Source organism: Dipteris shenzhenensis, chromosome 14 (assembly GCF_047967505.1).
Source record: "Dipteris shenzhenensis isolate YYH24624 ecotype China chromosome 14, Dip_SZ_1.0, whole genome shotgun sequence".
NCBI classification, from domain to species: domain Eukaryota; kingdom Viridiplantae; phylum Streptophyta; class Polypodiopsida; order Gleicheniales; family Dipteridaceae; genus Dipteris; species Dipteris shenzhenensis.
This window is the reverse complement of record NC_141609.1, coordinates 2,475,677-2,502,652: the sequence shown is the minus strand read 5'-3', so window position 1 is coordinate 2,502,652 and position 26,976 is coordinate 2,475,677. Positions and strand designations below refer to the sequence as shown.

Here is a 26,976-nt window from a genome sequence, read left to right as displayed (position 1 = left end):
GAGGGTTTCATTGATCCACCAGGATACACGCAGATTCACCTACCCCACTCGCTGAGGATCTCTCTTGGGCAGTTTCGGGTCTCTTTACACAGACTTCGCATCGAGAGCGGCAGAGCAGAGCGACTACCCAAGGAGAGGCGCATATGCACACTGTGTGACACGCAGGAGGTTGAGACAGAGGAGCATTTCATCTTCAGGTGTCCTGTATACTATGAGATCCGAGGGCGTTTCCACTGCCTCTTCAGGAATAGTTATGGGATTTTGGCCTATTTCCTCTCCTACCCAGACCAGCGGTGTTTGGCAGGCTTCATTCATGAGGCACTTAGACACCGTGAGAGGATACTCTGTGCGCAGAGACAGGAGCAGACTTCTTCCTCGGCTGATCCCTCTCAGAGCTCTATCACGGAGTTCTTTCAGCTATATCACATGGACCCCCACGAGATGAGGCCTCAACATGACCATGACCCGGAGCCTGTGACCCGACAGCTCAGACAGAGGGTCGACACACATATCACACTTGGGGACATCCCCTCCTTGTTTAGAGTCGGAGCCCGACCAACGAGGGTCACAGTAGCCCTAGTCAAAAGCAGAGCTACGACCAGCAGGAGACATGCCAGGACAGCACCTCTAAGTGGCCGACAGCACTCTATTGCCGACTTCGTGCCTCCACTGCCTCATCCATCCTGATATCTTGCTGCTACGGATGATGATGATGATATTAATGATGATGCTGAGATTGATATATAGTCAACCATTGACATGACTATGTTGTACTTAGGACTTAGTACTGCCATTCTACATTTTTGCATTTTGCATTGGTATGGACGCTCGTTTAGTAGCTCCACTACCACAGCTTGTTGTATTAGGATTTTCACAATCTCATAGACCCATCGGTCTTCCGAAGACTTTAATAAACTTTCTTTCTTTCTTTTCTCTCTCTCTCTCTCTCTCTCTCTCTCTCTCTCTCTCACACATATGTTTGACAGGTCACTTGTTGAGATTGTTTCGTCATATACATACCTTGGTGTTATCTTCTCTGGACCTATCTTCACCATGAGACCCGTGATGCAGGACCGCCTGAGCAGGAGATACGCTTGATTGGCTAGATTAAAGAGGCAGTGCTTCCACTCACACTTTTAGGATCCGCGGACCAAGGCATTGCCGTTTGACTCCTTGGTCCGTCCAACGGGGATGTACGGCAGCCCTTGTTGGGGGCCGGATCTATCAGATATAGAGTGGGCTCGTGTGGAGCGGCTACAGGTTCTCATGCTATCGTGTGGAGCGGCTACAGATTATTCAGGCTGGGTTTGGGTCATCCCCACTACAGCTGGATGCAACATTTCAAGTTATCACCTATGTATATTGGGTCAGGGGGTACGAGGATTGTACTTCTGGGCTCAGCAGATTACCATGGCTAGCATTGTCCTCTTCTATGGCACTATTAGCAGCAGCACGTGACCAGAGATGCTAGTATGCATGCACAGAGAGATGGTTTGAGTGATTGGGGCTCCACGTGGACAGACTCCCTCCCTTCCAATATAGCATTGACGCGCCGTTCTCTCCTCTCTTGTCACACGAGGTCAACTAGATCATCCGCAAGGATCTTTTACAGCTACACACACTCCCGACCTGGTTGGGACCGAGGGAGCTTCCAGTGAAGCTCAACTTCTACAAGGATCATTGTTTACACATCACAGAGGAGGGTTTCATTGACCCACCAAGATATACACAGATCCACTTACACCACTCACTGAGGATTTCTACTAGGTAGTTTCGGGTCTCTTCACATAGACTGCGCAATGAGAGTGGCAGGGCAGAGGGTCTACCCCGGGAGAGGCGCACATGCACATTATGTGACACACAGGAGGTCGAGTCGGAGGAGCATTTCATTTTCAGGTGCCTAGTTTACCATGAGATCCGAGGACCCTTCTATTGCCTCTTCAGAGACAGTTCTAGAGTGTTGTCCCAGTTTCTCTCCTATCCAAACCTGAGATGCTTCTCGCGGCTTTCATCCATAAGGCAATCAGGCACCGCGAGTGTCTACTTCAATCAGGACTTGGTTGGGCCCGAGTGATCTTCTAGTGAAGCTGGGCTTCTACAAAGATCACTTCCTATATATCACAGCGGAGGGTTTCATTGATCCACCAGGATACACGCAGATTCACCTACCCCCCTCGCTGAGGATCTCCCTTGGGCAGTTCCGAGTCTCTTCACACAAACTTCGTATCAAGAGCGGCCGAGCAGAGCGGTTACCCAAGGAGAGGCGCATATGCACACTGTGTGAGATGCAAGAGGTTGAGACAGAAGAAGCATCTTCAGGTGTCCTGTTTACTAAGAGATCTGAGGGCGTTTCTACTGCCTCTTCAAAGATAGTTATGGGATGTTGGCCCATGTCCTCTCCTACCCAGACCAGCGATGCTTGGCTGGTTTCATTCATGAGACGCTTAGACACTGCGATAGGATACTCTGAGCACGGAGACGGGAGAAGACTTCTCCCTCGACTGATACCTCTGAGAGCTCTATCACGGAGTTCTTTCAGCCAGGTCACATAGACCCCCACGAGGCGAGACCTCAACATGACCGTGACCCGGAGCCTGTGAGCCGACAGCTCAAACAGAGGGTTGATTCACGGATCACACTTGGGGACATCCCCTCCTTGTTTAGGGTCGGAGCCCGACCGACAAGGGTCACAGTGGCCTTGGTTAGACGTAGAGCTACGACCAAGAGACGTACCAGGACTGCACCCTTGAGGGGGCAACAACGTTCTATTGCTGACCTCATGCCTCCACTTCCACAACCTCATCCATCCTGATGTCCAGTTGCTGACGATGATGATGATGATGGTTATGATGATGCCGACCATGATGCTGAGATTGATATATATAGTCAGGATATGACTATGTTGTACTTAGGATTTAGTACTGCCATTTTGCATTTTTTTGCATTCTACATTGGTGTGGATGCTCATTTAGTAGCTCCACTACCACAACTCATTGTATCAGGTTTTTCAGTCTTATAGACCATCACTCTTCCGAAGACTTTAATAAACTTTCTTTCAGCCTCCCCCTCACCGCCGCTCAGCTCCCCCCTCCCTCGTCGCTCGCAGCCTCCCCCTCTCCGTCGCTCGCAGCCTCCCCCTCTCCGTCGCTCAGCCCCCCCCCTCCCCCTCTCCGCCCCTCCCCCTCCCCGTCGCTCGCAGCCCCCCCCCCCCGGTCGCTCAGCCCCCCCCTCCCCGTCGCTCGCAGCCCCCCCCCTCCCCGTTGCTCAGCCCCTCCCCGTCGCTCGCAGCCCCCCCCCTCCCCGCCGCTCAGCCCCTCCCCGCCACGCAGCCCTCCCCCTCCCCGCCTCTCAGCCCTCCCTCCACGTAGCCCTCCCCCTCCCCGCCACTCAGCCCTCCCCCTCCCCACCACGCAACCCTCCCCCTCCCCGCCACTCAGCCACACTGTGCCCCCCCCCTCCCGTAGTTCTAGTGTGCCCCCCCTCTCCTGTAGCTCTACTCTGCCCCCCTCCCGTAGCTCTACTCTGCCCCCCCCCCTCCCGTAGCTCCACTCTACTCCCCCCCTCCCGCAGCCTCTGCACCACCTCCCCCTCCCGTAGCCTCTGCCCCACACCCTCCCGCAGCCTTCCCGTGGTCTGAGGGCCCTTGTCTGCTGCAAGCCTTGGCTTGCCACTGGCCTTGCGCAGGCCTGTGCACCCCTACAGCAATGCTGAACAAGATCTGCCTCCCCTGGAAATCGTGCACTTGAACAAGTCCTACAATGGCCCACAAACCCAAACAGTCTCCGAAGCCAATTGTGGGAGAGATCACAAAGCGCATCTCCAGGAGTGGATTAGCAATTGACAGCCAACCAGCCATGAAAACATCGGGTGCAATGGACACCAATGCAGTTCTTTCTCCCGCAGCCATCATCTCTACTCCAATCACTGCCCCCCCCACCACTGTACCACTCAGCCTGCCCCCCACAGGAGAGGGTCACAGTTCCTCACCCCCCACACAGCTCCCTTCTGTCTCCACCACTCTTATGTCCCCCCTTCCCCTCACCCAGCAGCCTTTCTCCACTCCTCTGCCATATACAGCTAGCCTATCGCCCACGCCCCCACAGCCATACGCCATGTCCTAGTTCGCACCCCCCCGGGTCCCACCTGAGACGATAGATTACATCTTTACGGAGCTACATCGACTACGGGAGCATACCGTAGCACAAGACCAGCTTATTCAGAGCATGCGCCAGGGGATCACTCACCTCCGTCAGGAGGTTGTCTCTCTCACTGCTACAGTCACAGCGGCCCCGCGCACTACACCAGAGGTAGAGGAGCGGATCGCTACTATCCAGACTGCTATTGCGGAGACTACCAGATGGGTGGACGTTGCGAGACGGGCACCCAAAGCAGTAGTCTCAGCCACCATCGCCGAGCAAGAACAGAGGGCCAGTAAGGCTCTCAACATCCGAGTACGAGGTATCCCCCGCGCAGATTCACTCACCCCCTTAGCGGACGCGACTGCTTTTGTGACCTCTACCCTCGGCCTTGTCGAGCATGGGATCGAGCATGCATGGCGCACAGGACGGGACCCCACGCGCCCACAGCCACTCATCATCCGATTCAGGGATACTCAGGCTCGACTTGCAGCACTCAGGCAGCGTGCTACACTACGGGACCACCCTACTATCTTCATGGATGAGGATCTCACACCTATGCAGGTGGAAGAGCGGCGCACCCTGCTTCAGCAGCGAGATGTAGCCTGTCAGGAGGGGAAGTGGGCTGTCGTCCGAGATGGCCGCCTGTTAGTTGGCCCCCGCCGCTGAGCCCCACCAGGTACTCCAGACACGGTAGCAGACTCCCCCCCCAAATAGGGAGACATGGTCTATGAGACTCAGACTCAGCACACAGTACCCTTGGCATGCACCGTATGGAACTGTAATGGTACCCTATGGTTTGACCCTGGGAACTTCTCAGAGTCATACACTGGACGCGACATCGTTTTCTATACAGAGACACATGAGAGCCCCGAGCGCCCTCTCCCCTTGGTCAGTGGCTATACCTGGGAGTCAGTATTCCGTGAGGAGACCAGATATACTGGGGGGGTCCGAGGGTCAGGTGGAGTTGCAGTACTCCTTCGCTCAGCGGTCACGAGCTTGACATCCGTGGTTAGACGGGATGTCCATGCCCATTACCTATGGCTCCGATTCCGACGCCCCTCCACACGCAACTTCTTTATTGCAGTCTGCTACTTTCCTCCTGAGACGTCACATTTCGCACGGATGCTTCGCGAGGATACGGGGGTATCCCCCTATCTAGATCTCTACTCAGACATTGTGGAGTTCTCCAGACGCGGAGAGGTCCTCCTAGTTGGGGATTTCAACGCAAGGACAGGTGCACGTCAGACATCACTCCTGGACTTCCACTCAGATCCGGTCCTATTACCTGAGATGGACACAGAGGACTCGGGCTTCCCCCGCTCCTCGGCTGACAGTCGTGCTCCCGTTACTGGGTATGGGCAGGCTCTTTTGGACCTTGGACGTATACATGATCTGGTCATCTACAATGGACTAGATCGGTGGCCTGCCTCCTCTGGTTTCACATGTTTCCCACATGGCGGAGGAGCCAGTGTCGTCGACTATATTCTGGGATCTCCTGCTTTAGCCCCACAGATCACTGACTTCCGCACTGCACCCTTACCCCCAGGAGCCGATCACACTTACCTTTTCTTTCATATACTTGCGTCCCGAGCCCCCCCCAGCCACACCCCGCACTACACTACCTATCATGATATACACTTCGATCATAACCTCTCACCTGATTACTCAGCCCACCTAGCCTCCCTCCTCAGACACATAGGCACCATACCCTCTCTAGATCACCGAGCCACCCTTATCACCCACTCCCTTCACAATGCAGCCCGCCACATCTTTCCTTCCACTACTCGGTCCACCCGCCCTCCACCCGCTGGCTCCACCCCTTGCAACAGATGGTATGATGACGAGTGCAAAGCATTACGCCGCACACTCCGACTCACGACCCAGCGAAACGCTAGGGCCAACCCACGTCTCACCAGGGATTATCGTCGACTAGTCCGTCGCAAGAAGCTAGCCTTCCTACGCCAGAATGAGGATACGCTACTGAACATTCTGTTTAGTAGCAACTCCAAGGATTTCTGAAGGAAATTCCTAGAACGCCGATCCCCCTCCCCCCTCACGGACACTTCCCTCTGGCACACCTACGCACGCACACTCTATGATATCCCTGATCAGCCTCCTCCCGACCTCTCAGCCACCCCCCGCCCCAATTCTTGTATCCTCTTCACAACCCAGGGAGTCACCCACGCAGCGCATAAGCTTCATAACGGTCGAGCTAAGGATCATGAGGGCCTATGCACAGAGTTTGTTGCCTATGGCATCAAAACTCTAGCCCCCATCCTGGCAACGATGTTCAATGAAGCTGTCTGCCACGGGTTCCCCAGAGCCTAGACCCTGAACACTATCACACCCATCCACAAAGCAGGAGATCCCATGGATCCAGGGAATTACAGGACCATCATGGTTGGACATGTTATGTCCAAGATCTATGCATCAGTGTTAGATGGCGAGGTCAGTGCTCGCGCAGAGATACAGGGGCTCAGGGCATCCGGACAGGCCGGCTTCAGGACGGATCACTCGACTTATGATCACATTTTTACACTTAGAGGGATCATTGAGGAGGCCAGACACAGGAGACAGAGAGTATATTGTTGCTTTGTGGATTTCCGCAAGGCATTCGACACCGTTCCCCGCACCCGACTCATCAGACGTCTGCAGGAGTTAGGCTACGACTCGGCGATTATCTGGGCAGTAGTAGCTCTCTATGAGCGGGTGACGGGGCAGGTCAGGATTGGCACCAGCTGGACCCCAGAGATCACAAGCACTATCGGAGTCAAACAAGGATGTCCCTTGTCACCGACTCTATTTGGCCTCTACATCGACGAGCTCGAAACCACCATCAGGACACTCGGAGGTGCAGGCTACTCTCTTGCGGAGACTGCCATCCAGATTCTCCTATACGCAGACAATGTAGTACTACTATCCTCTTCTATTACTGGTCTTCAGCGACACTTGAATGGACTTCAGGTCTTCTGTGATACACATGACTTGAAGGTCAACCTTGGGAAAACCAAGGTGATGATCTTCAACACTTCCAAACCCGCTATGCACCGAGAGCAGTTCCTCTTCGCCGGCGACCCTGTTGAGATAGTTGACTCCTACACATACTTGGGCGTTGTCTTCTCAGGCCCGATCTTCACGATGCGCCCCGCCATGCAGGCCAGGATCAGCTGGGGATACGCCGCTCTTGCCAGGCTGGAGCGACAGTGCTACCACTCCCACTTCCAGGACCCGCGGACCAGGTCTCTCCTTTTTTATTCTTTGGTCCGCCCAGCAGGCATGTACGGTAGCCCTTGGTGGGGAGTCGACCTTTCAGACACAGACTGGGCTCGAGTTGAGCGCCTACAGATACTGATGTTTGCTCGGATGATCCGTAGCAAACCATCGGTACCACACCAGATCATTCTAGCAGAGTTCGGCGCCTCACCCCTATAGCTTGATGCGGCTTTTCAGGCTATCACCTACCTCCACAGAGTCAGGGATTTTGGCTCCTCCGCTGACGGTCGCCTCCGCCTAGCTTGGTTAGCCCTATCCTCCTCTATGGCCTTATCCGTTGATGGGGACCAGTGATGCTGGTATAGTCGTCTTTCCAGTTGGTTCACCCGACTGGGCCTCGACTTAGACCGGTTGCCTCCTTTTCAGTACAGCCTCGACGCTCCACCATCTCCTCTCTCCCCCACTGACCAGGAGGTCAACCGGCTCATTCGGGCGGATCTGCTCCAGCTCCACACCTGGCGGACATGGTTTCTTCACTCCGAGCTTCCTGTGAAGCTCGACTTCTACCGCCGACATTGCCTCCAGATCTCACAGGAGGGCTTCATCACACCTCCGGGTTACACACAACTTCATCTACCACATGCGCTCCGGATCTCCCTCGGTCAGTTTAGGGTCTCGTCACACCGATTACGGATCGAGAGTGGACGCGCAGAGGGTATCCCACGAGAGCACCGCCTCTGCCCACTTTGCGACGTACAGGAGATCGAGTCGGAGGAGCATTTTGCTTTCAGATGTCCTATCTATTATGCCATTCGAGGCCGATACCACTGCCTCTTCCGCAACGGATTCGGCTCCCTCCCACACATGCTGCAATTCCCGGATCAGCGGTGCCTAGCCGCTTTCTTACATGAGATGACCCGCCACCGAGATACTTCTCTTCGAGCACGACGACACGAGCAGCACACACAGCGTGAGGACACCCAGCGGCCTATCACTGACTTCTTTCAGTCACAGGATACCTCTTCTCAGTCTAGCCGACGACGCGGACGTGAGCGAGAGCCAGAGCCACGACAGCTGCGTCAGCGAACAGACTCACACATCCAGGTCCATGACATCTCGTCTCTGCTCTCGGCCCGCCCCACTGGGGTTACCGTTGCCCTCATCCACAGGGCCACCCGCCGCCCCCGACGATCGAGCTCAACTAGGCCGCGTGACGTCAGAGGCCAATCATCTATCGCAGGGTTTTTTCCGACTTCCCATTTGACGGCCCCTCTATGATGGGTCTCTGACGATCACCACCTGCACATGTATACTGTATCTCCCCCCTCTGCCTCATTTTTGGTGCCCCCCCCTTCTTCTTCTTTGTATCATTTGGAGGTAGACACATATTTTTTGTATCAGGACTAGACACATAGTCCTTCATAACCTCTTTTTTGTAGAAACGGTTGGTTGGCCCGTTTTGAGACCACCACCGTTATGCTCATTGTATCAGTTATCTTTAGTCTCATAGACCTTCACGGTCTCCCGAAGACTTTAATAAACTTTCTTTCTTTCTCTCTCTCTCTCTCTCTCTCTCTCTCTCTCTCTCTCTCTCTCTCTCTCCTACCTCTTCTCCTCTTAGCATTCAGCATGGATGTTGATGCTCGTTTAGTAGCTCTCCCTCGCAGCTCTCAGCCCCTCGCTCCCCGCTAACCCCTCACTCCCCTCAACCACTCCTCGCTCCCCGCTACCCCCGCTCAGCCCCTCGCTCCCCTCAGCCACCCCTCGCTCCCCGCTACCCCCTCACTCAACCACCTCCCTCCCTCCTTTTCCGCCCATCCACCACCCCCCCCCTTCTCTGCTATCCTCGCCACCCTTTTTTTTTTTCTTCTTTCAAGGAACTTCCCCAAAAAAAAAAAAAAAAACAGAAACCACAACCACCTTTTAAAAAAAATTTTTAAAAAATCCTCACCATCTTAGCCTCTCCTCCTTCTCCACCTCTTGGCTGCCACTCCACTTCAGGCTTCCGCCCTACCTCTCCACCACCTCGCACTGGATGTGCCTCCCATTATGGGGGGGGAACCGATGCTCCCGCTCCCGGCTGTGAACACTAACACTAAGATCTGCACCCGCACCCCAAGAGAAATGGGGGACAAAGCCAAGAAAGATGAAAATAACCAAAAAAAAAAAAAAAGCAAACGACACAACTGAATTTGGAGGATGTGAACACACGTTACAACCGAAGTGGACTCGGGGTAGACAGCAAGGCAAAGGTAGGACCCGCCTCAGCTTCTTCAGCCTCTATCTCTACCTCAACCTCAACTCCCGCTACAGTGTCAGTTTCGTTTTCAACTCCAACCTCAGCTCCCTCTATCTCTGTCTCTACTTCGACTTCAGTCCCCGCTTCAGGCCCAGCTCTAGTTCCAGTCTCAGCTCCATCTACATCTACGATGAGTGACATACTCATGCCCATGGCGCAGGTTGTTGTTCCCTTTCCCTCTTCTCCTATTACAGCTCTCGCACAGCTTATGACCCCTACTTCGGAGGTGTCATACACTGTGCCACATTACGCTTCACTCTCCCCTCTCCCTCTCAGTCAGGCCACCCTCCCACACCCCGTTGGGACTGCCTCATCCATTCCACTGTCATCTCCGTTCCTCACTCAGCCACCGTCCAGTTTTCGGACTCAGTCCCTCTCTTTCATGCCACAGTCACCACAGTTTCAGCATGGACATGGGTGGACTGACACACCAGAGGCCCGTGAGACCCTACTCACGAAGATACATAGTTTCCGTAAGCGTGAGATGGAGCTCGCTCGCTTCGCATCAGGAGCAGGTCCGCTTCAACTTGGAGCAGAGCCGCATCATACAAGAGCAAGCTAGGGCCATTCGGGAGCATGCGGGTCTTATTCAGGGACTCAAACAAGATATCATGCAGCTCCGACAGGAGGTCACATCCATACACACTGCCCCAAGGAGTACCCCGGTGGTCGAGGCACAGATTGCGAGCATGCACTCTGCTATTGAGGAGACTTCCAGATGGGTTGACGTGGCCAAACGGAAACCCGCAAGGGTCACCGTTTCGGCTACACTCATGGAGCAGTAGCAGAGAGCCAGTAAGGCTCTCAACATCAGAGTACGCGGGATCCCACGCACTGAGGCTACACCGATGGTAGATGCGACTGTGTTCGTGACCGCTACCCTGGGTGTGGCTGAGCACAGGATAGAGAGGGCATGGCGGGTGGGGAGAGATCCTAACCGAGAGCAACCCCTGATCATACGATTTCGTGACACTCAGGCACGACTTTCAGCTCTATGACGCAGGTCAGTCCTTCGAGATCAACCAGCGATCTCTATGGATGAGGACCTCACACCTCTACAGGTTGAGGAAGAGGCGCTCTTTGCTGCAACAGCAGCATCAAGCCCGGAAGGAGGGGAAGTGGGCAGTGGTACGAGAGGGACGACTTCTTACAGGCCCCCGTAGGACACCTGCCCCCTCCCCTACATAGGGAAGCGGGGTCTATGAGACTTAGATATCCGAGACCCTGTCCTGCACCATTTGGAACTGTAATGGTACCTTATGGTCAGAACCAGGGAACTTCTTGGAATCCTATACAAGCCACGAGATAGTCTTCTATATAGAGACACATCAGAGTCCGGAGCGCCCTCTTCCAATACTCAACGGATATACATGGAAGTCTGCCTACAGAGATGAGACGAGGGATACAGGAGGAGTTGGAGGTTCAGGTGGAGTTGCAGTTCTTTTCAGATCCACACTTCGGGGGATCATTTCAGTAGAGCAGAGAGATACATATTCCAGATTTCTTTGGATCCGGATACGACACATTGACAGCCAGGATCTGTTTGTCGCAGTTTGCTACTTCCCCCCAGAGACCTCCCACTTTGCCAGAGATATTCGAGGTGATGATGAGACATCCCCATTTGCTGCCCTTTATCAGTCCATCATTGACTTTTCTAGCCGCAGAGAAGTCCTTCTAGTGGGGGACTTCAACGCGAGGACAAGGGCCCGTCAGGTACCACTTCTTGATTTCAAAGATGATTCCACTCTACTGGCACATGTTGACCTTGAGGAGGCAGGTACGCTACGGGTTTCGGCTTACAGGCGAGGTCCATTCTCATCCTATGGGTAGGCCCTATTAGACCTAGGCAGGATACATGATCTCATTATCTATAATGGTCTTGACAGATGGCCCGCTTCACGTGGTTTCACATGCTTTCCACATGGGGGGGCTCCAGTGTTGTTGATTACATCATGGGATCCCCTGTCTTCACATCTCGCATTACTGACTTCACTGTAGCATCTCTCCCCCCAGAGGCTGATCATACATACCTTTTCTTTCGCATCTTCACCTCCCTTCGCACAACACCTTCCACCCCACTCAGTACTTACTCCACCTACCACGATATACGCTTTGATCGAGATCACTCACCTTCTTACTCTGGCCGTCTGTACATACTTCTCGCTTATATTGACTTCATACCCCTTTTAGAGGATCGTGCTGCCCTTGTCACCCGCTCACTACACAAGGCTGCCATTTGCACTTTTCCCCACACCACCCGCTCCACCCACCCACCACCCCCTAGAACCGTACCCTGTAATAGTTGGTACGATGATGAGTGTAAGGCCTTACGCCGTCAACTCATATTCGAAAACAAAAACAGTCTTCCGAGCGCACCAGATACGCTACGTGAATACCGTAGACTGGTACGGAGAAAGAGACTAGACTTCGTTCGTCAAAACGAGGAGGAGCTACTAAACATTTTGTTTAGTAACAACTCTAAGGACTTCTGGCGGAGATTTCTAGAAGGACGGTCCCCTCCGCCACTCACTGACACCCAAATCTCGTTTGATTATGCACGCATACTTTATGACATTCCAAATCAGCCAGTCCCTAGCCTCTCACACATGCCTCGTCCCACATCCTGCACCCTCTTCACTAGAGGAGGGTAAAGGATGCTATAATGAAACTTCATAATGGCCGAGCGAAGGATCATGAGGGACTATGCACTGAGTTCATTGCATATGGGATTAATCTCCTAGCCCCGATCTTAGCAAAGCTTTTTAATGAAGCGGTTGGTTTGGGATTTCCACACACTTGGACCATTAACACTATCTCACCCATCCACAAGGCAAGGGATCCCATGAGCCCGGAGAACTACAGGACCATTATGATTGGACATGTCATGTCCAAGATTTATGCATCAGTACTTGACTCCGAGGTTGGCAGACTTGTAGAGTGTCGAGGACTCAGAGCAGCAGGACAGGCCAGATTCCGGTGTGATCATGGAACCATGGACCACATTCTGACGCTCAGATGTATCATCGAGGAGGCGAGGTCACGGAAGCAGAGGGTTTATTGTTGCTTTGTGGATTTTCGCAAGGCATTTGACACGGTCTCGAGAGCCCGCCTCATACGGCACCTATAAGACTTGGGTTAAGACCAGAAGATCATTTGGGCTGTCATGGCACTTTACGAGAGAGTTTTTGGTAGAGTTCAAGCAGGATCCGGGTGGACAGACGAGATCATGAGTACCATCGGGGTCAAACAAGGGTGTCCTTTGTCGCCTACCTTGTTTGGCCTCTACATTGACGAGCTTGAGACAGTGATGCAGACATAGGGAGGTGTAGGTTGCTCTCTTGCGGGCACGCTGATCTAGATTTTGCTCTATGCAGATCACGTGGCTCTCTTGTCTTCCTCAGTAGAGGGGCTTCAGAGACACCTAGACGCACTACAGTCCTTTTGTGAGTCTCATGATTTGAAGGTCAACCTGGGTAAAACCAAGGTCATGATCTTCAATACATCTCGAGCCATCATGCGTCAAGAGCAGTTCACATTAGCGGGGTCATCTGTTGAGATAGTTTCATCATACACTTATCTTAGGGTTATCTTCTCCGAACCGAGCTTCACTATGAGACCCGCGATGCAGGCACGCTTGAGTAGAGGGTATGCCTCATTGGCCAGGCTAGAGAGGCAGTGCTTCCACTCACACTTTCAAGATCCACGCACCAAGGGGTTGCTTTTTGACTCCTTGGCTCTCGCCCAGCGGGGATGTACGGCAGCCCTTGTTGAGGGCCAGACTTGTCAGATACAGAGTGGGCCCATGTGGAGCGGCTACAGGTTCTCATGCTATCACGGATGATTCGTGGTAAGTCATCCGTTCCTCACCAGATCATTCAAGCTGAGTTTGGGTCACCCCCTTTACAGCTAGATGCTGCATTTCAGGTCATCACATATCTATACCGAGTTAAAGAATATGGGGATTATACCTCGGGGCATAGCAGGCTACCATGGATAGCTCTATCCTCTTCTATGGCACTTGCAGCAGAAGGAGATTAGAGGTGCTAGTATGCACATACAGAGAGATGGTTTGAGCGACTGGGGCTCCACATGGATAGACTACCTCCCTTCCAGTATAAGCATGGATGCTCCATTCTCTTCCCTCTTATCACACGAGGTCAACTAGGTTATCCGTGAGGATCTACTACAGCTACACACTTTTCGGACCTGGTTGGAACCGAGTGAACTCCCAGTGAAGCTTAGCTTCTACAGAGATCACTTCTTACATATCACAGTGGAGGGTTTCATTGACCCACCAGGATACACACAGATTCACCTACCCCACTCGATGAGGATCTCTCTTGGGCAGTTCTGGGTCTCTTCACACAGACTTCGCATCGAGAGCGGCAGAGCAGAGCGACTACCCAGGGAGCGGCGCATATGCACACTATGTGACATACAGGAGGTTGAGACAGAGGAGCATTTCATCTTTAGGTGTCCTGTGTACTATGAGATCCGAGGATGTTTCCACTGCCTCTTCAGAGATAGTTATGGGATTTTAGCCCATTTCCTCTCCTACCCAGACCAGCGGTGTTTGGCAGGTTTCATTCATGAGGCACTTAGACACCGCGAGAGGATACTCCAAGCACGGAGACAGGAGCAGACTTCTTCCTCGGTTGATCCTTCTCAGAGCTCTATCACGGAGTTCTTTCAGCTAGATCACATGGACCCCAACGAGACGAGGCCTCGACATGACCGTGACCCAGAGCCCGTGACCCGACAGCTCAGACAGAGGGTCGACACACAGATCACACTTGGAGACATCCCGTCCTTGTTTACAGTCGGAGCCCGACTGATGGGGGTCACAGTAGCCCTGGTTAGACGCAGAGCTACGACCAGGAGATGTGCCAAGACCGCACCTCTGAGTGGCCGCCAGCACTCTATTGCCGACTTCATGCCTCCACTGCCTCATCCATCCTGATATCTTGCTATTCCTAGGGATGATGATGATATTGATGATGATGCTGAGATTGATATATAGTCAACCATCGACATGACTATGTTGTACTTAGGACTTAGTACTGCCATTCTGCATTTTTACATTTTTTGCATTTTGCATTTTGCATTGGTATAGACGCTCGTTTAGTAGCTCCACTACCACAACTCGTTGTATCAGGATTTTCACAGTCTCATAGACCCATCGGTCTTCCGAAGACTTTAATAAACTTTCTTTCTTTCTTCTCCTCTCTTCTCCCTCTCTCTCTCTTTCTTCCTTCTGCTCTTCCATTATCCTTTCTCCAAATCTGCCCCTACCCTTTCATTACATCTTCGCTCTCTGCTTCTTAAACGAGTGGCTTCTTCCTCCTTCGGGGCTCAACTTTCCCGTTCTCCAACGTGATTGCTCTATTGAACAATTCGCCGTACGTCCTCGTCGGGCATGTTATTTCCATTTAGCGCAAACCGGGTCTGAGATCAAGGGTGCTCATCAACCAGGACCTCAACACCATTTCATCTTGCACATCGTTGAGCTGATTTGTGAGCACCCTTGTTCTTGCATACACATCTTTTCCTTTTCGTTGGTGGAGTATCATTGAGCGTCAGCAATACGTCTTTCTTGCTGAATTCGTACTGCAACCTTTTCAGGAACGCAGCCTTCAAGTCATCTCACATCTTGAACCAGCCATCCAGGTACTAACCGTACCATTCGATGACCTTCTTGGCAAAGGTAGTGGGAAAGTAGAAATAGTAATCTTCCTCATGATGGATTTGCAAGACCGTCGTTGTCCGCAGGAAGTTCTGCACATGGGATCGGGGATTCTCTCCCTCATCCCATCGAAGTTTTGGAACTTCACTCGTATTCTCGGTCCTCGTTCTCAGTCTGGGCTTTCTAGGGGAGTGATGTTGCGTCAGCCTTTCCTTTGTTCTTGTCTTCTCTCATCTCTCTCGTCTTCCCGACGCTCGTCTCTTCTGTCTCCTTGGCACTCTTCTCTTTGGTCTTCTTGCTAGTCTTGCCAGCGCTCTTCCCTTCTAACCTCTTCGTTCAGTCTTCTCGCTAGTCTTCCCATCACTCTTCTCTTCTTTCGTCGTTGGCTCACTCCATCTCAACCTGGCCTCCTTGCTCTAGTACTCCTTGCGAGGGTGACGAGGGTCTGGCTCTCTAGTCCTTGCCAAAACTCGCCGACATCGTTGGAGTTGGGGTCCTTGACTCTCTTGGTCACTCCCTTCTAGCCTTCTTTTTATTGGAGTGTCGAGGTCCACAAACAGTTGTGCTCCCTTAGTTGCTGCTGCTCGTTCATTTGCTGGCTCTGTCATCCATTGCCAGATTACTCGCACTTTGTCAGCTTCCCCAACACATGTAACTTACAACCCCCAGCAGGATCACCAAATGTTAACGCCGCAATGCTAACTCCGAACTCCTAATGTCAACTGAGTGCTTTCATGTTAGCTGGTCTTCCAGCGAGCCCTATGTTCATCTGGGTGGTGGGGCAATTGCCTTTTTGAGATAGACAAGTGGTGCGGTGAAACATGTGTTACAGCTGTGAGGTATGAAGTGTAAACGGAAGAGCGATTGGAACGGAGGACAAATGGTAGAAGGTGTATACTCAAAGCAAATCCAGAAGCGCTCAGTAAGGGAGAGTTCTACTGCATATGGCCAATCAGCTAGATATTGCAGCGTGCAGCTGCACTCAACGCACTCACAGTTCTTTACCCAAAATGATGGACCTTTCCTACTTCGGCCAGCAGACTATTTATACAGCGGGGTATGACACTCAATGCAGCAGGTACTATCCACCGCTTTACAATGACTGAATTCCTCTTTTATAATGATTAAATTCCAGCTGTCCAGTCTTGAATATGCCCGTTGTGCACGGCCTGATTCGGTCATCAAATTGTTTACCCCGTGTCTAACCTTCTCCCACTTGGGTGCCGTCTGCATTAACTCTCATCTGGCCACCTTCCGTCTCTCGTCTTCACCTTGAGGTCCTTCGCTGCACTCATTGCTTCACCCAGTCCTTCAGCCACTTGCTTTATCATATCATTAGATTAAAGCATCGTCTCGCCGCTCGGTCCTTCGCTCGGGGTCTCCCTCCATCTTTTGGCTGGAACCCTGCTTCGTCCCTCAGCTGGGGCACTTGGATTCCGCTTTGGTGTTAGTTGAATCCCAGAGTTCAACAGCTTCCCAACACCAAGTCTGCTGCACCTTTAGGTGGTGAAGTACCATACTCCCGGTGGCTTATGAGTGTACGGCTTAACACACGGATTCCCTGGACCCTGGCTTACAATGAAGATATTCCTTTTAAATCAATTGCTAGCCCTCGCAAAGCGTGGCTCTTGGCACCCTACAAGATTCCCATAATGATGTCAATAGTCATTTCGCAACTCATAGGTGGGCCTGGCACTATCTACTAGCTCCGTGAAAGCTGCAATTCAAGGGATCTGATAAAGATGATGAGTTCTCTACCCCAAATGATGGACCTTTCCTATTTCCTACAGCGGACTATTTATACAGCGCAGTCTGACACTCAAGGTAGCAAGTACTACCCACCGCTTTACAATGATTGAATTCCACTTTTACAATGATTAAATTCCAACTGTCCGATCTTGACATATGCCCATTGCAATAACTGATTCAGTCATCAGATTATTTACTCCATGTCTAACCTTCTGCCACTTGGGCACCGTATGCATTAAGTTTCATCTGGCCACCTCCATGTCTCGTCTACACTATTGCTTGCCTTGAGCCCTTTCGACGATCCAGACTAGCAGGTTCATGGTGCTCATTGCTTCACCCAGTCCTTCAGCCACTTGCTCTATCATATCTTCCTTCACCTACTTGCTTTATCATATCTTGAGATTGAAGCTTTGTCTGGCCGCTCGGTCCTTCGCTCGGGGCCTCCCTTTGTCTTTTGCCTGGAGCCCTGCTTCATCCCTCAGTTGACACACCGGATTCCACTTTGGCATTAGTTGAATCCCAGGGTTCAACAGCTTCCCAACACAAATTCTGCACCTTTAGGTGGTGAAGTATCATATTCCCGGTGGCTTAATTAGTGTACAACAATGGCTTAATGCATGGATTCCCTGGATCCTGGGTCACACTGAAGATATTCCTTTTTAATCAATTGCTAGCCCTGGCAAAATGTGGCTGGCACTATCTACTAGCTCCGTGAAAGCTGTAATTCAAGATGATCTGATAAAGATGATGAGCTCTAACTGCATGAAAGCTGCAATTCAAGGCAAGCTTATAGCTATGATGAGCTCTGGATTGCTTGACAGGCTCAGACTGACAACTCTGCTTGTTTCCATATCTCAGGTTCAAACTGACAGCTCCACATTGGTTGATTTAATGCAAACTAGGCTATATGAACCCTGCTTGCAGTCCTTTCCTGAGAACAGACTCGCCATTTCTTCATGAGAATTATGAGGCCATTTTTAGGGAACTTTTAACTCGTTAGAATGTATTCTTTATTAACAAATCTTTCACATTAGAAGTTTAGATACAATTTGTTGATGTATCACTGATGCAATTCTATGAGTACCAAGTAAAGCTTTAAAAGTATTTTGATTAAAAGGGTTGGGGAACCTATCTAGCTTGCTGTTCTTATTCTTGCAGAGAAACTCGACTTAATCTTAGACTGTAAAAGGTTTGGAGGTTTAGCATTCCTTAATCAACAATTGCAGAAAATAGAGTATAACCTACAGAAAACAAGTGAAAAAAGATGAATGACACATGTCATTCAATAGGCCTGCCCAAAATAAATGGAGAGGTGAAGAGGGGGGGCTAGGGATGAGTGGTGGAGTGAGGGAAGCTAAGAGAGAGAGAAAGAGAGAGACTAGTGGTGGAGTGAGGGAGGCTAAGAGAGAGAATGGGGAGGCAAAGGGTGGGTGGGCTAGGGACGAGTGGTGGAGTGAGGGAAGGTGAGAGAGAGAGAGAGAGAGAGAGAGAGAGACCCAAAATCATTAGTTGTGCCCCATCTATTGGGCTGACAGCTATAACAAAGGCCAATGAGAAAAATCTGGAATTTATGAAATTTAAAAACTCCCCTATTTTAGCTTTGCCAAAGTAGAACCATTGCTAAGGCTACCCTGTAAGGGCAGGCCAAAAAACAGATGAAACATGGACTACTTAGAAATCATCTATGTCTCACCAGTACATGCAGAGGGAATTTCTGGTCTTTGTATTCCTTCACGAAATTGTGCACAGATTTAAAACATGCCAGATCGCAGACCATGGCCCTGCAATAACAAAGATAAGGCATTGAACCAAGCCCTTTGTTAAAGCATTGAACCGAGTCATTCAGGCCCAAAACATGAGATTTCAAAGATCAAGATTCCAAATTCTTGAAGTAGTGTTATATTGATTGGAGGCATGAAGTAAGCACATTGGAGTCCCACACCATTCCAAAAAAACAAGTCTAAATCCACTTTAGACCACACCTTTCCATTACAAATTTCCAGGTCCAAATACTAGCATACCTAAATTCTAGAGAGCTTGCAAATTAAACTTACCTCACATGTGGATTACCAGAAAGCCGTGAGATTTCAGAGCAGATAACGTCCCCTTTCTCTTTGCTCCTGCATGCTAGTTTATACACCATGCAATCATTCATCTAGTCAGCCACACACGGAATGAAGCCTAAAGGTCTCTTCCCAACATTATCCATTCTTTCCTTTCATTATATCAAACTTGAAATAACTTCATAGTGACAAGAATCACCAAATTCTTTATTGATCTTAAAGCTCAGAATATTTTCCACCGACAATTAAACCATGTATTTTGAACAAAGGGATGTATGCAGGTGGGCAGAGGGCAAGATAAAGCAATCTCGTCATCTTGCCATAACCATGCAAAATAAAAGATGAGCTAGAATATCCAAATAAGGAGCGTTTGAAACTCAAATTGTAGATCTCTGGCAAAACAGCTTCAGTTTTAAAGTATCTCAAACCTTTAAAAAATGCTATGACAATGAAACCTGAAGAGTATGCAAAAATGAGTATATCATCCAGGTGCCCCTCCCACCCACCAGGTAAAAAGGATCAAAGATACAACTTGTTGCTCTAGGTGCACCTACCACCCTTCAAGCTTCGTACACATGAGATTGCTCCTCTTTGATTTCCTATTCCAACCAACAAACCTATGTACAAGTGCTTTCTGGCAGTAGACCTCAGAGAGGACGAGTGGACTGGTTTTGAGAGGCTACAGATCATGATGTTGTCCCGCATGATCCAGGGGAAGACATGCTCCACATGCCATTATCCTAGCAGAGTTTGCAGTGAGACCTCTCCACACAGATGCTCTTTCCAGATCATTGCCTATCTAGATCGCATCAGACAGCTCAGATGGACAGATGCACGGTGATGGAGATTACCATGGCTGACTTTCACATCACCTATGCAGCTTGCAGCCAAGGTAGATAAACCAGTTCTGGTCTGCATGAGTCTCCATATGCAGTTTGCAGCTGAGGTAGATAAACGAGTGCTGGTCTGCATGAGTCTCCATATGGCTCTGCTCAGACGGAATGTCTGTCGACCATTTAGTGCCATATCAATATTGGGTACACAGACATGGGCAGAGTCAGAAAAGTCAGACTAGAGATGCACCACACCGTTCATACACAAGGTTACGCAACTTAGATTCAGACTCATGAGGCCCACCCCACTGTAGACAGCAGGAGATCACGCACTTATTCTTCACAGGAGGAGATGTAGTTGGGAGACGCCACGATTGTCTGAGTGTGATAAATGCGTGAAAGCATGCAGCAGAGAGAGAATGGGGGGGAGAGAGAGAGAGAGAGAGGCAATGATAACTGTGTATATAGCAGGGGAAACACCCAATGATACAAGAGAGAAACTGCTCCAGTAGGCTAGCCCTATAAATAGGGTAGCAAGACCACCAACCTGGGGGCATTATCTGGCCAACCCAGGCAGTAGGGCCTGGCCGACTGCGGGCCGACCTGCTGGTCCTCTGCTCCAGGCCAGGCCCAGCCCTATATATAAGGGCCTGCCTGGTGCCTAGGTTTTGCCCCAAGGCTGACCCTACCAGCCGACAGTTTTGGGCCTAAAATGCCCCCCTACCAGCCCTCTAAAGGGACATCTGAGCTCTCCGTATCCTAGCTTGAAAGGGGCAGGCACACCCACAAATAAGCCCTCTCTCTATGAGATGCCATACACTCTAACACCCTCTCTGCAGCTCATGGTGGACAAATGATCTGAAGAAGTCGGCTGATGAAGATGCCACCATGGGGTCAAAGTCTGATGACGAGTCCTAATCTTGAGACATACACTTGGACTTGTAGTCCCTTGCCAAATGGCCTCTTTTGCCACACTTGTAGCACCTGCTCCGGTTCTTCCTGGTCTTCGCCTGAAATGAAAGGACCGCGCTGCGACCTGAAGCAACCTGCAGCTTGCCCTGGGACAAAGGTACTAGCTCCTCTTTGAGCAATAGATAGATATATATATATATTAACGTCCGCAAGAGGCCTCACGGGCCTATGGGACAAGAGTGCAAAGTACACCAAAAGGGAAAAACTCATACAAGCCACAAAGGGCTGGAGCAAAGGGCACGCTAAGGCCCTTGCTGAGTACTGTGCTGAAATAAAGAGCTCAATAGCTCAAGCAAAATCAAGTGCAAAACATATTATATCATATGATGTGCTATATGAAGTAGGATGAGGGCTGGAGCTGGAACTCAGAATCCAAAACTGTGGTGGCTCGTCTATGAGCGGTGAAAATGTCTCGGATTTGCGTCTGTCTGGTTGTCTCATGCTGTGGTGGTAGAGGGGGATACGGTCTCCTCGATCTCTGAACCCGCTGAGCTATGTTCAGAGTGACCCCTCGTCGCGGGTGGTCTCCTCTAAGGAAAGCTGTGATAGGTCGGACCTCAATCGAGTGTGCTCTCGTTGCTCTCCGTGTCACAGGTGGCCTCTGCAATCCTCTCTCGACAATCCATACTACCCACATATCAGCTAGCTCCTCCGCCTCCACCCCACTATCGTCTCCAGTTGCTGCTTGATTTGTTGTAGCAGGGTCTCCCTATGTCGGTGCATCTCAAGCAGATAGAGCCCACTGCAAACCTGGTCATGGAAGTGGATCAATCATGATAGTGGGCCCAAGCCACTCCCATCCTGGTAGAGACAGTGGTAATGCCCCCGGATCTCATAGTAGGCTGGGCAGGCGCAGAGAAAGTGCTCCTTTGTCTCAATCATTCCCAATGTGCATAGCATGCCGATCCTCTGCTCTCTGGGTATGCGTGCTTCTCTCAATCCTCAGCTAATGGGATGAAACCCTCATCTGCCCCATGGCGATCCTCAGTGCATGTGAGACTCCTATGTCCTCGAGATATTGGGGTTTGATGATGAATCCCTCCTCCGAGACGCTTAGGAAGTGGTCGCGGTAGAACTAGGTCTTGGTGGGGAGCTCCTAATCTCCCAACCAAGTCCGAGATATGTGGAGTTGGAGGAGATCTAACCGTATGATACCGTTAATCTCATCTTGGGGGATCGACTCAGGGGGTGCATACATACTGTACTGAAAGGGAGGGAGCCTGACCATCCGAATCCCATATCTGGCAAACCATGTGGATATACGAGCATACCATGTGTCTGTCCCACTCTCAGCTAGTCGTCTGGATGACTCCAGAGCCAACCTCGGTAGTCTCCACTGGGGTAAGTCCCAAACTCTATGAATGAATATCACTATCTGGAAGATGGCATCAGTTTGTAGTGGTGTCATGGCGAACTCTGCCTGTACTATCTCATGCGAGACTGAGTACTTGCTCCGAATCATCCTAGATCCCATAGTCACTTGTAGCCACTCAAATCTCCTCCACTCTGCTATCGGCAGATCACATCGCCAGAAGGGTGCTGCATACATGGCCGTCGGTCGCACTAGCGTATCGAAGAGCGACCCCTGCGTCGATGGATTCTAAAAGTGTGTCTAGAAGCACTGTCTCTCCAATCGGGCTACAGCACCCCGTCCCCATGTGAGTCGTGCATGGGCTACATGTGTCATAGTGAAAAGGGGTCCTGTGAACACTGCTCCACTATACTATCTCCACTGGCTCGTCTCGATAAGTGAAGCTGAGTCAATGAAGCACTGCATGTGAGGTGTCGAAGACCATAACCTTGGTCTTCCCAAGGCTATCAGGTCTCTCTCTCTGCAGAACACCTCTAGGGCCTCCAAATGTCTCTATAGCCCCTCCGTTGAGGATGAGATAAGGACTATGTCATCAGCGTATAGCAATATCTGTATCATGAGATCAGCCAGTAGTGATCCTTCACCTCCTAGGCGGTCTATGAAGGAATTGATCTCATCAATGTAAAGCCCAAAGAGGGTCAATGAGAGGGGGCAGCCCTACTTCACTCCAATCGTACTCTCGACCCAATCCGATAGACCACCTGCGCATGAACCCTACCTCTAACTGACTCATATAGGCTCATCACCCCCCCACATCGGTGTCTCTCAAATCTACAACTCCCGTAGTCTCTTGATCATAGGGGACCATGGGACAGTGTCAAAAGCCTTCCGAAAGTCTACAAAGCATGTGTACAGTGTCAAAAGCCTTCTGAAAGTCTACAAAACTCTCGACCCAATCCGATAGACCACCTGGGGCACGAATGTTAGAATTATTATTATATTCTAGCAATGACCAATGTAATGTAATAAGTAGGTAAGGGGCACTTTTCCCTCCTTAGAGGTTTTTCCCCCTAACCACATTTAGTTCACTAACTATGGTTAGTGAAGGATAAGGTTTTGTCACTTAGACAAAACCTTTCCCTCTTCTTGTATTCAATCACTTCATCTATTGCAAACTTACGTTCAGCTCTCTTGCTCTCTCTCTCCTATTTCCTACATTTTGTCACTTAGACAAAACCTTTCCCTCTTCTTGTATTCAATCACTTCATCTATTGCAAACTTACGTTCAGCTCTCTTGCTCTCTCACTCTCCTATTTCCTACATTTGGTATCAAAGCACGACAAGCTCCCAGACCTTGCCAAGCTCAGCTCCCTGCCCAAGCTCCTCCTACAAGTCGAGCTGCCCAAGCTTCTGCTGTTGCATTGTCCCTACAGCCCAATGTTTTGCTGCTCAGCCCTACAGCCCTATGTTTTGCTGCTCAGTCGTACAATCCACGCCGAGCCCACATTGTCATCGTCCGTACGACAGTTTCTGCCATTCCGTACAGAGCACGCAGGTCTTCGTATGTGAAGGACTTGTCTGTACAACTGCTTTGGCATCGTCCATACAGAAGTGACTTCAATCGTCTGTACATAGTACGGATTTTAGTACCAGCTCAATGCCGTATGTATCTGTCCGTACAATTTGCATCAGCTTCAGCGCCGTACAAGTCTACGCCGTACAAATCTGCAGGTGCCTGATACCCTTCCGTACTGTTCTGCACATGTCCCGTCCGTACCTCCGTACAACAGCAACAACCGTACATCCGTATAGCAGCAGCCCGTACCTGCAGCATCTGATCGTACTGCACACTTTACAATCCGTACAACTATTTGCTGTCCGAATAGGTATAGGTATATGCACCGTACCACCTGCTTTTGCTATCCGTACAATCACCTACCGTACAATCGTACGGACTGTCAGTCGTCCGTACAGTTGTGCATCATCCATCCGTACACAGGCATCCGTACAAATCATTTGCACGTTACTCTTGCAGGTGACAGACACAAAGTGCATTTTGGGGCTCTTTTGTTTGCTTATGCACACAGGTGCATTTTACAGGGAGCCATTGTTTGGCTAGGCAGATTTTTGGACAGATTTGAGCACATTCTGTGCATCAAGCATTTTGCAAAATTTGGGGCTTTTCGTGGATTTGTGGATTTGCCTCAATTTCAGTTCAATTTCACCCCAAAATTTGGGGCTTTTGGTTTTGCATTGCAAATTTTGCAACATTTGGGGCTTTAAGACAATTTGCCCCTTTCTGAGTTGCAATTTCTTGCAATAACTTGGGGCTTTTTGCTTTACACAGCAATTTCTTGCATTTTTGTGGCTTTCAGGCAATTTGCCCTCTTTTGGATGCAATTTCCCTAAAGAAATTGGGGCTTTTGGCATTCTGATGCAATTTGGTAGTGTACAAGCATTTTGGGACCGTTGTAGGCAATTTGGACTCATTTTGAGTGACATTGCAGACATTGGCAAATTTTACAGTGTTTTTTTGGCAGTTTTGGAGAGCATTTGCAGGATTATTGAAGCGCATTCTGAGCCTTTGACAAGCTGTGACAGTATTTGTCACTGTGTGCAGATTTTACTTGTGCATTTCATATCCCAGGAAGGGATTTCACTTTGTCAGTTTGCTGTATTTTTTGATATTTTCTGGTATAAATGGCTTAGAACAACTCCAATGAGGTGTTCGGGGTACTCACACAGGAGGATAAGTTGGATGGCACCAACTACTCCTTGTGGAGTTTCATGGTTCGCAATATCTTGGTTGGCAGACATCTTTGGGATTATGTCAATGGAGATGAAGCAAGACCAAATACAGCAACTACACCTATCACTCCTACAGCTAAAGGCGGGGGTAGAGGTACAAATGCAGCACAGGTGGTTGGAGCAGTCGCTCCAGGAGCTCCCACACCAAAGCAAAAAAGATGGGACTCTAGAGATGCACAAGCTCTTTCAGTAATTTCTCTTTCTGTCAAGATGCTAGGGTTTCCTTTCTGAAGCGAGAACTTTCCCATACCATATGGAGGAGGGAGATTCCATGAATTATCACCTCACAAAGCTTCAGGACCTCAGGGAACAATTGCTGAATATTGATGAAGTCATTCCGGATTCAGAGATGATCACCACCACTCTGAACTCTCTTCCTGAGTCCTATCTCGGTTTCCACACCTCGCTGAATTTGTCATTGAGGGGGGGCAGCAAACCTCTCTCCTTTCACGAGTTGGTAGGACTTCTGTTGCAGGAGGAACAAACTCGCAGAAATATGGCAACCCGGGCTGGCGAGCATGCTATGCTCTCCAAGTTCAAGCCCAAGGGTAAAGGGCAGCAAAAGCCACATGCCAATCAGTCCACACATCAGCATAAAGCTGATTCTGGACAACCTTCTTATAAGGCAAAGGGTGATACTAATAAGCAGAAAAAGAAGGGCATCTGTCATTATTGCAAGAAGCCAGGTCATTATATTGGAGAGTGCAAGAAGCGCATAGCCAAAGAGAAGAAAAGGGATTCCAGTATGGCTGTGTCAGATGCATCAGTTCCACATTCTCATGATGGAGGAGATGTTGCAGCCAACTTTGTTGAAGAGCACTATGCCTTTCTGTCTTGCACTTCAGATTTTTCAGTGGGTAGTTCTAATATTACAGCCACATGCCAATCAGTCCACACATCAGCATAAAGCTGATTCTGGACAGCCTTCTTATAAAGCAAAGGGTGATACAAATAAGCAGAAAAAGAAGGGCATCTGTTATTATTGCAAGAAGCCAGGTCATTATATTGGAGAGTGCAAGAAGCGCATAGCCAAAGAGAAGAAAAGGGATTCCAGTATGGCTGTGTCAGATGCATCAGTTCCACATTCTCATGATGGAGGAGATGTTGCAGCCAACTTTGTTGAAGAGCACTATGCCTTTCTATCTTGCACTTCAGATTTTTCAGTGGGTAGTTCTAATATTATAGCCACTAATGATGATGACCCATATGCTTTCTTAACTTGCAGTTATGATCCTTCAAAGGATGAATGCTCTTTTAGCGTTGACCAGACACTTCATACTTGGTATTTTGACAGTAGTGCTTCAAAGCACATCACTTCCGAGAAGAGTCTGTTTGTATCTCTGCATTCTTCACCCACCAAGAAGAAGGTAACTTGTGCGAATAATGCTTCTTATTCAGTGTGTGGAGTGGGAGACATTATTCTCACATCCATTGATGGCACAGATTTCAGAATTTCAGATGTTCTCTATGTGCCAGAGATAAAGAAGAATTTGCTTTCAGTGTCCTCACTCAATAGAGGAGGATTTCAAGTTGTTTTTGATGATGACAAGTGTGCAGTCAGAGACAAAGAAAATGACTATGCTTTGATGTTGTCTGGCACTTTGTATCGGGGTCTTTTTCAGCTTGATCTATATGAAAAAAGAACCCATCTTGCATTATCAGTTAACACTCTCACTGCTGCGATGCAAAATGCAGAGTTATGGCATGCTAGGTATGGGCACATGAGCTATGGCAGCTTAATGACACTTCAGAGGCATGATATGGTTGATGCATTGCCTCCCTTGGAGTCGCCTCCTCCTCATGCATGTCAAGGCTGCATTCTTGGCAAAATGCATAGACTTCATGCAGTGAAAGCTACACGGAAATTACAGCTTATTCACAGTGATGTCTGCGGTCCCATGAGGA

The 26,976-nt window shown here is 50.0% G+C and overlaps 1 protein-coding gene across 3 annotated transcripts in view; it reads right to left on the bottom strand.

Moving 5' to 3' along the window:
• Positions 1-26,976, bottom strand: part of LOC147894063 (uncharacterized) — a 71,020-nt gene that overhangs the window by 24,173 nt on the left and 19,871 nt on the right. For all 3 annotated transcript variants that reach the window (XM_087384618.1, XM_087384620.1, XM_087384619.1), the window contains exons 4-5: positions 19,138-19,210; positions 18,777-18,864 (exon numbers count right to left, since the gene is read on the bottom strand). In XM_087384618.1, coding sequence (XP_087240744.1) covers positions 18,777-18,864; positions 19,138-19,210 — 161 coding nt within the window. The remainder of the gene's footprint in view (positions 1-18,776; positions 18,865-19,137; positions 19,211-26,976) is intronic.